The 17,940-nt window shown below is 33.1% G+C and overlaps 1 protein-coding gene across 1 annotated transcript in view; it reads right to left on the reverse strand.

Moving 5' to 3' along the window:
• LOC127188412 (uncharacterized) overlaps nt 1-17,940 on the reverse strand; it is a 123,696-nt gene that overhangs the window by 56,449 nt on the left and 49,307 nt on the right. The window contains 9 exon segments of the mRNA XM_051144878.1: nt 1,967-2,022; nt 5,658-5,730; nt 5,821-5,849; nt 7,774-7,867; nt 10,947-11,014; nt 12,690-12,783; nt 14,070-14,134; nt 15,467-15,554; nt 17,386-17,453. Of these exon segments, the coding sequence (XP_051000835.1) occupies nt 1,967-2,022; nt 5,658-5,730; nt 5,821-5,849; nt 7,774-7,867; nt 10,947-11,014; nt 12,690-12,783; nt 14,070-14,134; nt 15,467-15,554; nt 17,386-17,453 (635 nt within the window).

Below are 17,940 nucleotides of genomic sequence, written 5' to 3' on the forward strand. Positions count from 1 at the left end.
AACGGACAGGACATTCTCCACAGTTGAGTGGAGAGTGGGGTCTGACTTTCACATGAACTCTGGTGCCCCATATTTGACCACATCCCCTGCATGGGGAGGCCTGATGGCACTCAGAGGAAGGATAGCAGGCTACCAAGAAGAGACTTGATACCCTATGAGCATATACAGGGGGAGGAGGTCCCCTTAGTCACAGTCATAGAGGAGGGGAGTAAGGGGAAGTGGAAGGGAGGGAGCAATGGGAGGATGCAGGGATGGGCCAATAATTGAGATGTAATATGAATAAATTAATAAAATATACTTAAAAAGAGACAATAAAAAAGATTGCCTCTGGATTTATTTTTCTTATTGTCACTAATTCAATATTCTTCACAACTCAGACTTATACTTGGGACTTGAACATCAAAATTTTAGCCAAAAATTGAATATGTTAATGTGATGAAATCACATGTGTCAAAATTTACAATAATTATGAAATCGTCTAGAGGAAATGCCTGATTTAGGTATAGGAATAAAAGTCTATAGGTTGTAAATGCTTGTTTTAAAAGATATGTGAAATTATGCTATAACTATAAGTGATATTACTTTGAGCAAAACATACAAATTTAAACAGACAGAACAAAATTAAAAAGATGGCTTGATTGACTGGGGATGTTTCTTACAATTTTCAAACATAAATATATTTTATATCCCCCTGTCTTTTGACCCATAACATTAGCATTGGATTTGTTTATATAAAAGCAGTTTCCAACTATAAAACATTGTATAACTTAATAAAAACTCAAACATTTTGGTCTCTGCTTATCTTGGTGTAAAGGCTACCTGCTTAAATGTAAGTTAATTTTTCAGAAGATATTGCCAGTAGTAACACTGACTGAGTAAAGAGGAGGGAGGGCAATAGAGCACATGATGTTGTCCCCCACCACTCTTCATACTTAATACCTTTCTTGCAGTTTTCTATTGAATCTCTCCTTGTTGCATAAGCACATAACCCTTCATTCCCACAGAAGCAACACCTGAACTCACAAGTGGAGAAACTCAGTCACAATCCTTACTTATTTTCTCACTGATAGTTTTTGTGATGGGATAGTGAGCAATAAATTTGTGTTGGTTTATTTTCATGTATACTGTCCAACAAATTTGTTTCAAAATAAATTTATCCTATGTCATCTCATAACAATTAGAAAACTGATAAGTCACAGGTAACTTTTTAGCATAGATCTAGCTTCTTGCAAATTGATGGAATCAGTTCAGAAGTGAAAATTATGTAGATTATCCTGAAATAATAGAAATATGAGCCAGGCAATTAACTACTGTTTGATTAGATTATATCCAACCAGTATGTTAAACTTGCTGGAATAAGTAAATATTTTTAATATTATATACTTCTCCTCACAATAAAAGATTTCATTGCAACTTACGCTCTGCATGAGCATTCTATTTAATTTCCACCATTTTTCTGTTGTTAGGTAAAACTGAAGAGATGGAAAAAGCAGTAGTGCATGCGTTTTTATAGCACTCAGGAGGTAGAGACAGGAGGATCTCTATGAGTTTATTGCCATTCTCATTTACAAAGAGAATTTCAGAGCAGCCAGAGATAAGAGATGATAATGTTTCAAAATATTTGATTCTATATTATAGTACAAATTATCATATTATACCTTGATAATTTTAGATATGTACAAATGATATTAAATTTATGAATACCTATAAAAAGTAAAGAGGGTGGTTTAAATCTATTTGGTAACAGTCACCTGCTACCTACCTTGAAGTTCGTTGCTTGTACCATAAGGTAATTATAGCACTTCTAGAAGGAAATATTTATCATTTAAGTATTTATAATATAGTATGAAATTATAATCTACTTGCCTTATGGAGATTTAAAAACATAATATTACCTGCTCTATACTACACTATATCCTAAAAAGATGTTGTATTGGTTGTCTTTTAAATGTAACTATTTACATACCGGTGGTTGGTTATCTTTGCTGCCATCGCACATGTCTGGATCATCTTCTAACACCACTATTTATAATAAATGAATGTACTTAGTTATACCACAAACAACATTAAGGAAAACAAAATAGATTGCAATAATAGCTAAGTATTTTAACATTCAATAAATCAATCCTAGTTTTTCTATTTTCTCTTTTGAGAACTTCAACAGCTTATCTATCTTTAACTGAAAATTTTATTTTAGGGGAAATTTCAAATTATCTAAAACTTTAATATACTACTTTGAGAGACACCTAGTAATTCTTAGTTTTAAGTAAGCAGAATTGGGGTGTTTAGTCACAATTTTATCTAACTGATATATGTGGCCACCATGTTTTAAAATTTTAAATAGGACTGAATATAAACAATTACATATATATTAATTAATATTATATACAGTTCAATATTTCAAAATAGAAAATTTGAACAACCTTCTTAGCATTACAGCTATTTTCCAGAACTCATATATGTACGTATTTCATTCATTTTTTTCCTGTGGTGGAAACGTTCCCTGCTTCTTTTAAGATTCAGTTGCGTTTGAGAAGTTTTCCTTCATTTTTTTTCCTGAATGCTAGGCATCTATTTTGAACTAAGTGAGTGCTTTATATCAGTTTTCTACTTTAACTCTAGCAGCTTAACTTTATTTACTTTACTGTTCCATTTACTCCTGAATAGGTAAGTTAAACTTTCCCAGTCATCTTTGAATAAATAGCCACCATTTATTTTTCTCAATATTATTAGTGTTCTGACAAATGTGAGGTGTTGAAGCTTAAAACCTATTAGTGAGATCTTTCAAGGATGATATTCAAAGAGGGAAAGATTGAGCTGAAACTCGTAAAGCGATTTAGGCAGATGTAATAATTTGAAACATGAGTGGCAACAGGAAAGGTATTCAGTAAAGTATAGTTTGCAACCCCCAAAAAAGAGGGATATAAAAAAAGGTAATTAAGTCACTACAATGGATAATTGATTAATATTACTTTGAAGTTCTAATTCAGGAGATAGTTTATAATGGCAAGGTACATAGAATGTCAACATGAAAACTGATACATACTATATTATGTCTTACAATATATATTATATAATGTATTTTGTTGTCATAGACTCAATCCTATGATCTATTGAATACACTGGATAAATAGGCTCAAAAATTAGGAAAATACAGGGTGTGGGTAATTCCTGGACTAGTATTCACAGTACTGGAAAATATTTTTCATCCTACCAAAGAAGACTGTACACATCACCTACACCTGAAACCCTTTTATCTAAAACAATGACATGCATGGAAGGTGTGCTAAGGTAACAATAGCACAAAGCTTCTGGGAGTACCCAACCAATCTGATTATATTTAAGACCCCAGTCTCTGAGATGGAATACCCTGATACCTATCTTATGGCTGACACCCTAAAATTTGGTAGGCCATGGACAAGAATTGAGGGAAAATCAAATACGAAAGGAATGTAACTATAAAATGACTCCTAATGACATTCTTTTATTCCCATAGTTCAGTTCTTGCTCAGCTATCACCAGAGAAGCATCCTCCTGAAATGAATGGGAGCAAAGAGTCCTCAGATACAAGGCAGATAGAGACCTTGGAACACTCATCGGAAACATTTAAGGAACTATCTGGAGGAAGAGGCAGAAAGAGTATAAGAGCCAGTGGGGATGGAGGGTACCAAGGAAAGAAGTCTTTCTAAAACCAGCAGGACCTATATGCATGAACACAGGAAGACTGGCAGCATGCACAGGGCACGAATGGATCTGCAGCAGATGGGGTCTCCCTTGCAGAAGTGGATATTATCAACCATCGATAACCCAGCATTTGCAGGTTGACAATCCCTCACAAATGAAATTTTTATCTCTAATTGATTTTCACTGGACATACAATCCATTGTCAAATCTAGGTTCCATTCCTAGCAGTAGATGGCCTACATATTTTGTGGTTTCATAACTCATTGTCTGAAATTTATTTCTTCCCTACAAGTGTTTTGTTTATGTGTTTCAGTTTTTGGTTTTTTTAGTGGATTTTACTATCTCTGCAATTATTTCTTTCTTTTTTTTTTTTTTTTTTGCTTTGGTATAATGTTTTTTTGTTCCTTTGTCTGATTTGTCGTATTCTGGTTTGTTTGTTTGTTTGTTTGTTTGTTTTTCTAGCTATTTTTCCTATATTTTATAGATGTTTCTGTTTTCTAGTGACAGAGACCAAGAACAGATGTGAATTTTGATAGGTGGGGAGATGGGGAAATCTGGGAATGACTGGAGTGGAGCAATGCTAATTAGAATATGTTATTAAAGAATCCACTTTTAAATTCATTCATTCATTCATTCATTCACTTGCTTTTCATATCAACTGTAGTCTCCTCTTTCCTCTCCTCCCAGACCCATTCTTCCTCCCTCTTCCCCTATCCTCCCCCACTACCCAGGAAAGTGGTACCATCCCAGAACCTGCCTACCCCAGCTCATCAAGTTCCATCAGGAATGAATGCATATTCTTCCCTTTTGTCTAGTTGGCCAGGCCCACCATGAAGGATTGATCAAAAAGCAGGCAAAAGAGTTCTTGTCAGAGATAGTCCCAAACCCACTTACTAGGGGACAAACATGAGAGCCTGAACTCCCTGTTGGCTCTATCTGTGTAGGGCGCCTAGGTCCAGGCTATGCATGGTCTTTGGTTGGTGTTTAAGGCCTGGTTAGTTGGCTCTGTTTGTCTTCTTGTGGAGTTCCTGTCACCTCCAGGCCTTTCTATTCCACCAGCCACCGCCATCACCACCACTACCACCACCATCACCTCCACCACCACCACCACACTTTACAACAAAACTCCTTACATTTTTCCTAATGTTTGGCTGTGAGTGTCAGCCTCTCAGAGGACAGCTACAACAGGCTCTTGTCTGTGAGCATAGCAGAATATCATTAATAATATCAGGGGCTGGCTGTTTCCCATGGGGTGAGTTTCATGTTGGGCCAGGCATCGATTGAGCATTCCCAAAATCTCTGCTCTATCTTTATCCTTGCACGTCTTTTAGGCAGGGTAAAATTGAGTTGAGGATTTTTTGAGGTGGGTTTGTGCTCCCCTCCCTGCACTAGGAGTCCTGTTTAGTTAGAAGGTGTTCTCTTCAGGCTTCATAACCCCTACTACTAAAGCTGGAGACTTAAGACAGGATAGGCTTCTGGTAGAATATGGGGTGATTCTAGCTGAAGAATTTATTTTCGTTAAAATGAAAGTAAAGAATATGAAAGGATTTGTTGCCCAAGTTATCTTCAAACACCTGGGATCCTGGAGTGCTCTAACCTCACGCTAATATGTATATGAAATTATAAATGTATGAGATGATGATCATCTTTTGTGATCGTCTTTAAATTATGGGAAATTTTACACTTGAGTAATTAACCCAGTTAATCTCTTAACAAATATGGGTATTTTGACTTGAAATGACAGGTTGTAGAAACTTAAAGGTATAAATATTTAAAGTAAGTAAGTATTCATTTATAAAACGTTTTCATAAGATACTAAGTACTTCCTTTAGACATTATTAAAAGTGTGATATTTACATTATTTAGGACAAATTCTTCTTTCACACTTGGAGGAAAATTAAGTAAAATGAGAGCACTGCATATATTTCAGATATTTTAAAATGCTTCTTTTCAGAATAGTTATGTGAAGTTACCTGATTTGAATGTTTGTATTTCCTTTATTTCTAAATTTGTATTTGGATCAAAGTCTTTTATTTCAGTGGGGTCCTGGATGGGGTTTGAAACAATACATTCAGTAATTAATTTATATCCCATAAAATATGATATAAATTATATGAGGAAAATAAAAATATTTACCTTAGGTGAATAACACTTCTTGTGATAGTCTAAAAAAAAAAAAAAAAAAAAAAAAAAAACAAGGAAAATGTATGGTGATTTAGATGTAAAATCAACTGTTATATATCTATAGACAAAAATTATAAAAAATAATTCTTTGTAACTTATATCAAAATGGTTACTCTAAATTTGTATTTTGTGGGATAATGATTCTTGTTACTCTCTAAAATATGGCTTTAATAAACTGATAATTTCAATAAGTTTAACTGGAATAGGAAGTGAACATATGCCAACTTAAATTACTGATTAATAGAGAGAGAGGTGTTTTGTATTTATGATCCTGGGAATTGGCTTGGCTGTGAATGTATTACAATATGGTAAATGTGTATTTTGTTAATGGATTCCTCACAAGCAATTATTCCATTAAATTATAATAATGTATTAAGTCATTTTCTTTGGTCTGAAATATAAGAATTGAAGAATGATGTTAATGTGTTAACAGGAAACTATTATTTGTTATATATAACCATTTTGTGAATAAGTTTTCATGTACAATTATAAGGAAGTTTATAAAATTATCACATTTATGTGTGTTAATTGTATGATGAATGTTCCTCTGAAGTTTGGATATTTGTATTGTTTCTGAACAACTAATATGAGAAGAAATATGAACTGTGAGTCACATTATCCTTTAGTATTGATACATGATATCAAAAGAAAATAAAATTGTATTTCCAATTAAATGTTGCACATTAACTTTATATAAGTTAAGTAATTCACATATATGTATATATATATATATATATATATCTCATTAACAATTTGAGTATTCACAAGAGAACTTTATATTGTTTTTTCTTTTTAAAATTATTATGCATTAGGTTGGTATACTATCTTCATACTCAAAAGAATTTAGGCCAAGCCCCTTTTCCCCAACTCCTTTAGCATATCTACTGGTGTCATCCTTGGTCATGTTATTATTTGCCAATCCTGTTGATGAGACACTCAGAATTTTGAGGAGATCAAGAGGGAGACGAAAGTGGCTCCTAAGTCAGGCTTGAGAATTGGAGTGACTGTCAATGAATTAATAAATAGTAAAAGTAAAAATCGTCTCCTTGGATTGTTCTTCTTCCATGAATGACACCTGCAGGGATCCCCTCTCTGCACAAATCACAGAACTTAACAAATCCCAAAGAGGAGAGATTGGCATGAACCCTGTTATCATTGTACACACAGGCCTTTCCTTAATGCTTGAGTGGACTTGCTTAATGATGAGTTACCTTCAGTTCCTTTGCTTGCTATTGCTCTTGAGCTCATCCTTATCATGTCCCCCAAACTGAAGTATGTTAATGCTCTGACACCTTATCCCCTGACATACTTCTAGATCTCATTATAACTAAACTTCAAAATTATTGTCAAATCTTTTGAAAGAGGCATGTTTTAAATAGCATTGCTATGTGCATGGCTGACTGCATATGCTCACATGTGACTATGATAATTAAAACACAGATTTGGAAATGCTCCAAAAGCAGGAAATATAAAATGATAGAAAAATTCAGATTCATTTTTGAACAGATTTGTGTTTTAATCTACATATCTCTATATACTCTTAACACTTAAGCTTCCATCAATTATTTTTATAAAATCATTTTTATTTTCAACTTTCCACAATTTATAGTCATCAAATTTCCTTTTATGCATTCCCTGTAGTACTATCTATTTTCTTATTCTTTTTTCTTTGTAACTACTCATTTTACTAAATTACTAAGATAAATAATGCCTTACTACATAGTTACATAGTTATATTTCAAAATCATCTCAGTATTATATATTTTAAATATCTTGAAACTCTGTATTTAACTTAGTACCACACTATTTCTAACTACTCATTCATACTTCATAAAAGATATTTGTAACTCTGATTTGAAAACAATGTATTTTTGAAATGATGTGCTGGTTACATGCAACTCGTACCTTTCCCTCGTCTACTTGGAATATCCGCAGGTCTTGGAATTAGGCCCATCAGTAAATAACGGGTTTGCCTTGGTTGAAGGTGGTTCACACTGTCCTGGTAAAACAAATATCAAATTAAATTACATCAAGATTTTCCAACTACAGTACAGCAAAATAAATTTCCTAATTTAAAAACTAATTATTTCATTATTACTTAGTTAAAAGCCAGTATAATATTATAAAACACATGAAGAGTACATTATATATGCTGTCTAGGTCAAGCCCATGATTATAGCTATCTGGTAAGAGAATTGTAAACTTCACCTTGTAATCAGGAGAAAATACATTCAAAGTGAAAACATCAGTGATACATCTATTTCAACAACTACTATCTTCAGAATGTATCATCCTATTTTTCATAAAAGTTATAGCAGAAGGATATGACTCTATAGAAAGATAAGGTTAAATAGTTAGGTAAGGTCTTTAAAACCCACAGAGATATGCAAAATACGGCATTTAAAGATTTTTTTATTATTTTAAATATTCATTGAAAATGAGATGGGTTAACTCCTGGCAACAGTAAGCCTACTTCAAAGAAGATGATAGATATTAAAGAAGCTTCTTATGGAGGAAGCTTCAAATGTGACATACAGGCCACCGGACAAACTGTCTTCATTTCTACCACAGACAGAATTTTGCCTAAAAGTTGGCAATCTTGAATGTAGGCAGAGGCAATGTCCAAACTCTGACAAGACAGGGTAAGCAAGACATGCATAGTTTCTGCCTTTCAAATATGTCTGTCAGATATATTGGGCCAGAAGGCTGAAGATGATGCTCCAACGTTATAGAGAGTTTTGGGTGACTGTCTAGGCAGTAAATTGTCTATGTCATCTTCTCATTTGGGAAGCTACTAACCTGCATTTCAGCTATACTCAGGTAATTATTTTTATTCCTTCTCAAGTCTCTAATGGGGTTGAAGACCAGAAAATTTAATTTTACGATTAAGCTTAGTGGTTTAGGGGTTAAGATTTTTTTAGGTCTAGATAGATGTTTTAAGTTGATAATGAGGACATATGACAGATGTCGATTTACATTCAGATTTATAGATGCACCAAGATAAGACGTTTTCTTCAAGGCTGTCAAATACAAATAGCCAAAATACTATGAATGTCACAGACACACACACACACACACACACACACACACACACACACACACACACACACATATATAATATATATATATAGTTCCTGATTGTTTTGTGGTTCTTCTTGCTGTACGTAGTTTACTGTATACATGTGAAATAATATAAATATATATATAAAATAGAAAAATATTTTACATAATCTCCACTAACATTTTTGATTTATTAAAAATAAAACATTATGATACATAAAAATTTTAGGCATTTAAAATTGATGTATTAAGTTTATTTATTTTCTTTGTTTTTCATTTTTTATTTTTATTATTAGTTAAGTTATATATTTAATTTAAATCCTGATCTCAATTTCTTCTCCCTCATGTCCTCCAAGTTGCTCCCTCTCCCCTTCTCTCCCACTAATCCATCCTTTCTCCTCAAAAAATGGGAAACCTCCCATGTATATAAACCAGCCTTGGCATATAAAGTTAATTATTAAAAATTAGAAAAGATTAGCCAGGCAGTGGTGGTGCACACCTTTAATCCCAGCACTTGGGAGACAGAGGCAGCAGATTGTTGTGAGTGTGAGGCCAGATAAATCTACAAAGTGAATCAAGGACATCCAGGGCTATTACACAGAGATGCCTGTGTCAAAAAAACAGAAACACAACAAAAGTATAAAATAAAATTACAAAAGATTATTTTTCTAAGATTTTAGTTCATTTTGTATGGGTAAATTCTGATCTGTGTTATTTCATGGTAGATTATAAGCATTTTAAAATAATGTTCAGAGTTTTAACCTTTTTAAAAGGACAAGTTATATTAGGCTTAATAACTTATCATTATCAGGTATTGAAAATTTACTGTCTGCCTTATTTGGAAATGAATATCTAGTGTTGAGGTAAAATTTTCACTCTATGAGTGAAAACTAATTTTTGATATGACAAGATAATAAGGAAATATTTTTGAGGTTTGCTTTAATAAAAAAGTATAGAATATGCATTGATAGTATAAAAGCCCTTGTTAATCAAATAATGAAGAAAACTTAAAGCTTCAATTAGAACAAACCATAAGGACACATTTTAGTGTGTGTATTGATCTGGTGTGGTGCTCACGTCCACACTCTCTTCTCTGTATATCACAACAGGAAAAATTAATAGGGCTGCCTGAATTATTTCTGCAATCTGACAAAAAATACATTTAGTATGCTCTCCTCATTAATCATAATATACTATTATATTTTCCCAGTTGTGGCATTTTTTATATATTTAGTAGTGTTACTTCATATTATACCACCAATATTCTGTGTGAACCACTGAAAAATTATTTCCTCAGAATTGATTATGTAACAAAAGTGCAGCAAACAATCCCATCTGTAATGTCCACTCACTTCCGGTCACTTAAGTTGGTAGTCAATTATTGAAAATAGTTGAAGTCAAGAAAACAAGAAAAACCTGGCTGTGACTTCTGTCACAGGATTAGTGACAATGACTGGTCAAAAACTGTAGTATCAAAGAAATTTAAGTGGCTGCAGGAAGATCCCAAACACAGAGCAGTCTGTAGCTACAGTTCACTGTTATACAAACTGAAATAATACGAAGTGTCTACATGAAGTATCTCAGTTAATTCAAGATCACATCTGTTCCAATGACCACTCACAGCAGTGACTAGTAGTATTCTCACTATATTTTCTGGTTTTGTCAAGTATGTTTGAAGTGGGCTTGAAGTTACTGTTTGGTATAAAACAACAGGAAATCTATGTACAATTGTAAATGTTTTCAAGTAGTTAGTCATAACAATTTTTAAATTACATTTTTTACACTTGGAGAAAAATATTTTTATTAGGGAAAACAAAGCACCATGGAAACTACCATGGAGTTCTTTGTGTTGTAAGAAGATTCAAAATTTCTAACTAAATATATTTAAAATTAAAATTTAAGCTATGAACTATTCATTCCAAACCTCTTTGTATAGGAAATTTGTATTTAACATATGTGGTTACTTGTTTACATAAAAACAATTGAGATGAAAATTTATTAGTTAAACTTTTACTTACAGATTTTTGAATACTTTCATTGCCATCAATAGTTCTCTGATTTTCCTCCAATTTCATTTGCATGTCTGCTTCCATTGAAAAAAAATTCAGTGTTTTTGTTAAATTAAATTATAAATAAAATTTTAAAAGTAAGCTTTACAAACAAAAAATTGTGTAGAAATTTAAAATAAAAATTATAATTTCATTTTAATATTTACAGTTAATCAAATTTAATCTTCAACTGCATATATACTGAAATAAAAATGATAATCCACAAGAATGTCAATAGATGATGTAGGTCATGGAAGGTTCCATATTCAAACATAAACAGATGTTAAACATATACCCACATATTCATGTATCCAATGTAAATTAGAGATGCAATCTGTTTATGACTGAAAAAAAGGAAAAATTATCTTTCTTCTTTGTATAAACCATCTTCATTTCCAGAAAAACAAAACAAAACTACACGTTTGTATTAGGTTCTAGCAGCTGAATAAAAAATGTTTTTGCAATTTTACTCCTAATGAAAAAATTTGCAAAGAGAGAGAATAGTAAATATAGAAGGTAAACAAAAATGCACGCAGCAAATAGACATAAATATGTCAGCTTTAAAATATAAGGGAAAAGGAGGGAGCATTAGCATATTAATGCCATCCATTAATGAAATGGAATATAGTAACTGTCTAATATTTGACAATACTAAGACATCAATTCAGCAGACCACAGAGATATTGTAAGAGCAAAGTTTATTCCCACAGTGGTCATAATACTCAAGACTGTGATCAACTTGGAATTCTTAAAGAATGAATAGGTAAAAATAAATGTGAAACTGAAAAATGAATGATAGTAGAGGTTACTCGGCTGAGCTAATTATGCTAGAGTTAGCCTAACATCTTAAAATCATACTTTCACACTTCTGTTCATATAAATTTACATAGGGAATACATAAATGTGTGTAGTATCTGTGTATGTCTGTATCTGTGTGTTTATAAGATGTAAGTGTAGAGAGAGGACTGGAAGAAGGATTTGAAGAGGAAAGCAGAGGTGATAGTAGAAAATATAAATGTGACAATAACACTATGAAGGGTGGCTATGTATAGAGAAAACAGGAATAGCATAAACCTAGTGAGGAAGTTCATAAAAAGAATATATAAGACTATGTATGTATGGGACTGCATTAATGACAGGAACTACCTTGTACGATACCTAAAACATATTTAATACTTTGAACCAATGACTTGAAAGCGTAAATTTAGCACACATTTATATAATAAAGATTTATGAATAACTTTAAAAATTGTGTATAGTGCCTTTGAAAGAGGTTCATCTTCCTGCTGGGAAGTGAAAACGATCTATCTAAGTAGATGTGTATATGAAAGAAGAAAACTGGAATTCACAGAATTTTCAAATAATATATGGAACAAAATTAACACTTAACGGTACAGAAAATAATCTATTCAATGATTGGTATACTTTAATGACTTGACACTATGCTTTTATTCTTCACATCCCTTTTCCTATTCAATTATTTAATTCTTGAAACCCCTCATATAAAAATGGTTCACATGTAGTTGTCATACAACTCTAACTTTGATGATCACAACATAAAATGTTACTGAACGTTCATGAGCTGTAATAATGCATCACCACAGAACACAGCGTAATTCTTACTACACACTCTTGAGCTGTTAAAATATATTGCTCCACATGATTTTAACAAACCATGTTTCAAATGATCTATTGATAACATGTGAGTTTTACCTTCTCCTCCTCCATTGAGATTATTTTTGACTCTTTGACTTATTCCAGTTGATGAATGAGGAATATGCCTGGGTGGTAGGTGCATAACGCTATCCTAGCAAAGTTAATATCAATAGTGAATTCCATTAATACTGTCCAAGGATTTTACCACAGAATAACAGGTTTCCTATGTTTAAGCAAGTATTGTTGAAACTAAAGAAGTTTGTTTTCCAACTTCCAAAAAAATAGGAATACAAACTGTTAAAATAATCAAAAAATACCTAAGATAACAAGGAGATCAGTGCATCCTTGTTGATATCTTCAGTCCTCATTAAAACCTCATACATCTCATAAGGAAAGAGCAGTAAAAGATCTCCTTGTTTTTAGCAGCTGAATAGTATTCCATTGTATAAATGTACCAAAATTTACAGGCAAGTGGATGGAACCAGAAACTATCATCCTGAGTGATGTAACCCAGACATAAAAATACAGGCATGGTATATACTCACTTATAATTGGATATCAGCCCAACATAGATGTCCTCTGATAGACTACACCCAGTGGGGGTTCAGAAGAGATAACATGACTCAAAGCTCAACTCTGGGTAGAGCCCTGAGAGTTGTAAGGAAGAGCGAGGGAATGGAAGGACTCTGGAGAAGTCAGGAGCCCCACAGGGAGACCGTCATGGCCAGCAGATCTGGACAAAGAGGGCCTGCACAAACTGATGCATGAAGTTTTTTTACATCGTAGGATAAACATAGGGTAAACTACAAAAAATCTAATATAAAATTTTCATAAGTGAATCATTAAAAAATGTGGGAAATGTCTTAATTGCGTCCACTGCATATTTATTTATTTTTCTTTCTTTACAGGAGGCAAAACGAGTTCTATGATTTCCCCTAACTCCCCTAACTGAGAGTATAGTGACATAGATGATAACATATGATTTTCCCTCATCTCTACCCATCATGTCACTGTTTTGTTTCTAAGTATGACTCGTTCATTTGGCACGTTCAACATCATGCTCCCCCCATAGTAGAAAATTTCCTTAGTGTTCAATAATATTATCCCTTCGGTTTTCTTTGTTTTCATCACTTAAAAATATGTCATGTGGTTACTTGGCTGCTTTATTAACTTGCAGCTCACACCTCATTCGCCTTGAGCATAGCCTTATGCTTGTCTTTTTGCAGAAATTAAAGCAGTCAAAATCAAGAAAAAAATGCTATTTCTGTTTCTGTTTTACTGACATGAATTGGTGGAACACTATTCAATATCAAAAGAACGGAAATGGCATGGGGAGACCTCAAGCACACATCACTCTGTATCGACATGATAGTATACTGGTTTTCTGAAAAAAAATATATAAACTAAAAGTAGAAATTCATATTTAACATTACATACAGATGATTGAATATTTTCATTGACATCAAGATTTTTCAGTGTTTCCTTCTTCAATTTTAAGTTTGCTTCCGTTGAAATAAACATTTACATAGTTCAAATAAATTTAAAATAACATTTCTAGAATAGGGTAGGTTTAACCTTTTTTATTGGCACATGGAAGAGACTCGTTTTACATCTTTGTGTAAACTGTCTTTGATTCAGTACACGTAGAATTCACTTACTGACTGTGTACTACGTTTTGGTCGCTGAATTTAATGGGTATAAAACCTGACATAGAAGGCCTTTATAGAGGTAATGGATGTTCTCACAAACAATGTGAGGATTTATGACATGCAATAGAGACAGAAGTCTAAACTTAGTCACAAAACTGTCAGATAAATGTTAAGAGGGAAAATAACCAGTCTGGAATATAAGGCAGGTAAGGCAGGATGGGAAGTCGGGTGACGATGCCGTATAATACAGGAAAACAATCTAGAAATGGAGGATTGCCAGCACCATCCAGAATCCTCAAGTGTCTTAAGAGAGTTGTTCCAAGAAAATATATTGCACAATTTACCTGGTGGGAATACATGTCTCTGCTTCACCATTGATACTTCAGATGAAACAAAAGGTTTACTTCCAATGGGAGACTGGGTGGGTTTTAAAAATGATATTTTATCACTCTTCTACAAATCATACTTTTTCAAATTTAATAATCAAAGATAAAATATCAATTTTTTACCTTCCGTTCAGAATAAATCTTATGAAAATCTGTAAAGGAGACATAGAATAAATTATATGTTAATATCCACAATTAGAAACTTCTACCTGCCATTCAAACTTTGGCCAAATATCTGGTAAGAGGCAACAGTATCCATGACATTAAACTACGGCATACGTTGCTGACCTAGATGTTTATGGTGATCTACTTTAAGTGTAAAAGAAGCTCAGCTCTAGTGTCCTCTGCCTTTCTAGAATTGATGACTACAGTAAGAATAGTGAGGTTTCTTTCTACCTCTCCTTCCAGACTGCTAGTTCCTGGTCCGTTTCTTCTGAATGTCAAATCCTGCACTTCATTCCCGAAGTCAGTCATTTTTACACCTTGCTCTCTATATGCATGCCCCGTAATTCTGCCCCTTCACCCAACGTCTTATCATTCTCATCTTCTTTCCAAGTCTTTGTTTGTGAAACTCTTCAAGTAAGGAATTCTTCACAATACACTTGTAAGTAAGCTCTCCTATTGACCTTCTACTTGAAATATTATTGAAACTTTGTAGATACATAATTTATTACCAACAAGTATATTTTATTCTTTGAAGCACTTTTGATTATACTAAAAATATACATTTCTAGTATAAGTATTTTATGCTATTTTAATAAACTTCTCAAATTATTTGCTTATAATGTATATTTCCAACCTTTCTCCGCTTCAATTAGGAGATCTGTGGATGTTGAAGTTATTCCAATGGGTAAATGAGGAACACACTGATGACATGTAATGGTATTCTGGAAAAATCAATATCCACAGTGAATTCAGTTAATATTTCTAATCTCTTTGTTCTAAAATCAACTAATTTCCTATTCCAAAATATGTTTTTACAATTTTCTTTTAAATTTGTAGAGATCAATAGATCATGGGGAGCCTCACATCACTACATCACTGCTCCTGCTTCTACGGCTTAGGAAACATCACAGAAAAGAGGGTAAAAAAAAAACCTTTAAGAGTCAGAACAGCGTGCACGACACTTGTAAAACAGTCACTTCTACAAGTATCTGCATAGACAGGACTGTATTGTCAGTAGCAATAGACATGTAAACAGAGAAGTGAGGGCTGTCATTGGGTCCTACCCTAGACAAAGGACTATAGGCAACTAATGACCACTGGGAGAGTAAGAATTAGCCTTGCCCAAGGATGAACCTCCTTATCAGTTATTCAATCCAAACTGGTCATCTCGGAAACCATATACACACAACAATAAAATGTACTCACAGTTTACATTTTGCTCATACATATACACACACACATATATGTATATAACAGCAATAAACAAAAGGGTTATCAGTTGAGTGGGGAGGTTGAGGATGGGAGGTGTTTGAGGAAGGGAACATGGAAGGAGCAAATGGAAGGAAAGAGAAGTGGGAATGTGAGGTAATCACAAGCTTTAGTAAGAAGGGGATCAAAGGGCACACAAATTAATTGGGCCAAGCATTAATTCACATTTATTTCTTTAGTTTATGATAACAATGAGAGAGTAGGGTTTGTTCATCTAAATTCCTATTTGCTCAGCCACCTGGTATTAGAAAGACATAGATGGTAAACAGAAATCACTCCCCGTCTTCTTTACCTCAATACCACTCTTGGATTTCCAAAGCTGACCCCTTCCCATTTATTCCTACCATTAAAAACGTCTCCAGTGTTCAGTGTTGTCACAACTTGACTGTTAATCTCCGTAACTTAAAACATGTATTTGATCACTGTGTTATTTAATTAAATATAGCATGTTGCTTCATCTGCCCAGCTAAATGTTATTGCTTACTACTTTCTAGATACTCAGTAACAGCAAAACTATCAAGGAATAGGAAATAAGACATTCTAGCTGTGACTTTTGTCTCCGCTTTGATGGGTATAACTGGTGAAATACTATTCAGTCGCAAAGAATTAAAATGTCCATGGGTACTAGGGAACAAAGTACTGAATTTACACAGGAAGTACAGTCCAACAGTTCTGTAAAACACAAACTCTAAGCATGAAATGTCTATATCATGTGTCTGCATTAGGACGAGACCTAATCTATCTTAATATTAGCTAATGTCGCTGCATAGTAAATTAATGTTATCAGCTGATTTCATTCACGTAAATAAAAGATCAGTATTCAAGTTACTGTTTTCAATGTATTAATAAATTTATTAGTGGAGTGTTGCTAATGTTTTCAAGTGTTCAGTAATAATGTTTTTTTCCTCCGATGTTTTTATAAAATAGCAAGTATTAAGTAAGGAAAACATGATGAATAGTATGAAAGAAAAAAAGCAAGGAAATTTCCCAGAAACAACTTAGGTTCTGTAGGTTTTCAGAAATTTGAAGGATCCTAATAATTCATGAAAATAGAGGCCATCTTTTGTAAAGATAACAAAGGGGATTATCTGGGAGGGTGTGGAGCTAGGAAAAGAGAGATGCTGAATTCGTATCCCACTCTCAAACACAAGAAATTTTAAAAACTGAATTTTAAACTTTTGGCTTCTTATTCCCAATGCATGTCTAGAAGATTTAATTTAGCCAAGGATATTGTTTAAAAATATTAATTTATTAACATAGCAGTTGAAATAAATTATTTCTTACAGATGATTCGGTATTTTCACTGCTATCAAAATAATACTGGCTCTCTGTCGGCAGTTTTAAGTTGACATCTGTTGAAAGAAATCAATGTTTATGTTATAGCAAGCTGACATGGAATTGCTAAAATCAGAATCTTTATAATAATAGAGAATGAAATTTAGAAATTACTTGATATAAAGTAAACTTTAAAGGAGAAATGCATCCACTGGTGGAGTATATGAACTACATATAAAAGTGCTAATCACACTGCAGTAAATATACTTACAAACCAAATGGCCAAGGCCATCTAGTGAAACATGTGAGTAGAAAACAAAGAACAGAACAAACACAGAAATATGGATTTAGTGCTGGTGGTAAATGTTCTGGAATATAGTGGATATTTTGTGTAGTTTTCTTCTTGTAGGATAGGAAAAGGTAGGTCATATAGTTCAAGATAATTTATCATATGAATTCCTACTAAACACCAGACATATGAAGTGATAAGGGGGATAAAAATGAGTAAATCACAACTTAGAACACAGATAAAGAGAACTTAACTCACAGAGTACATTTACAAGT

Source organism: Acomys russatus, chromosome 4 (genome assembly GCF_903995435.1).
Source record: "Acomys russatus chromosome 4, mAcoRus1.1, whole genome shotgun sequence".
Lineage (NCBI taxonomy): Eukaryota > Metazoa > Chordata > Mammalia > Rodentia > Muridae > Acomys > Acomys russatus.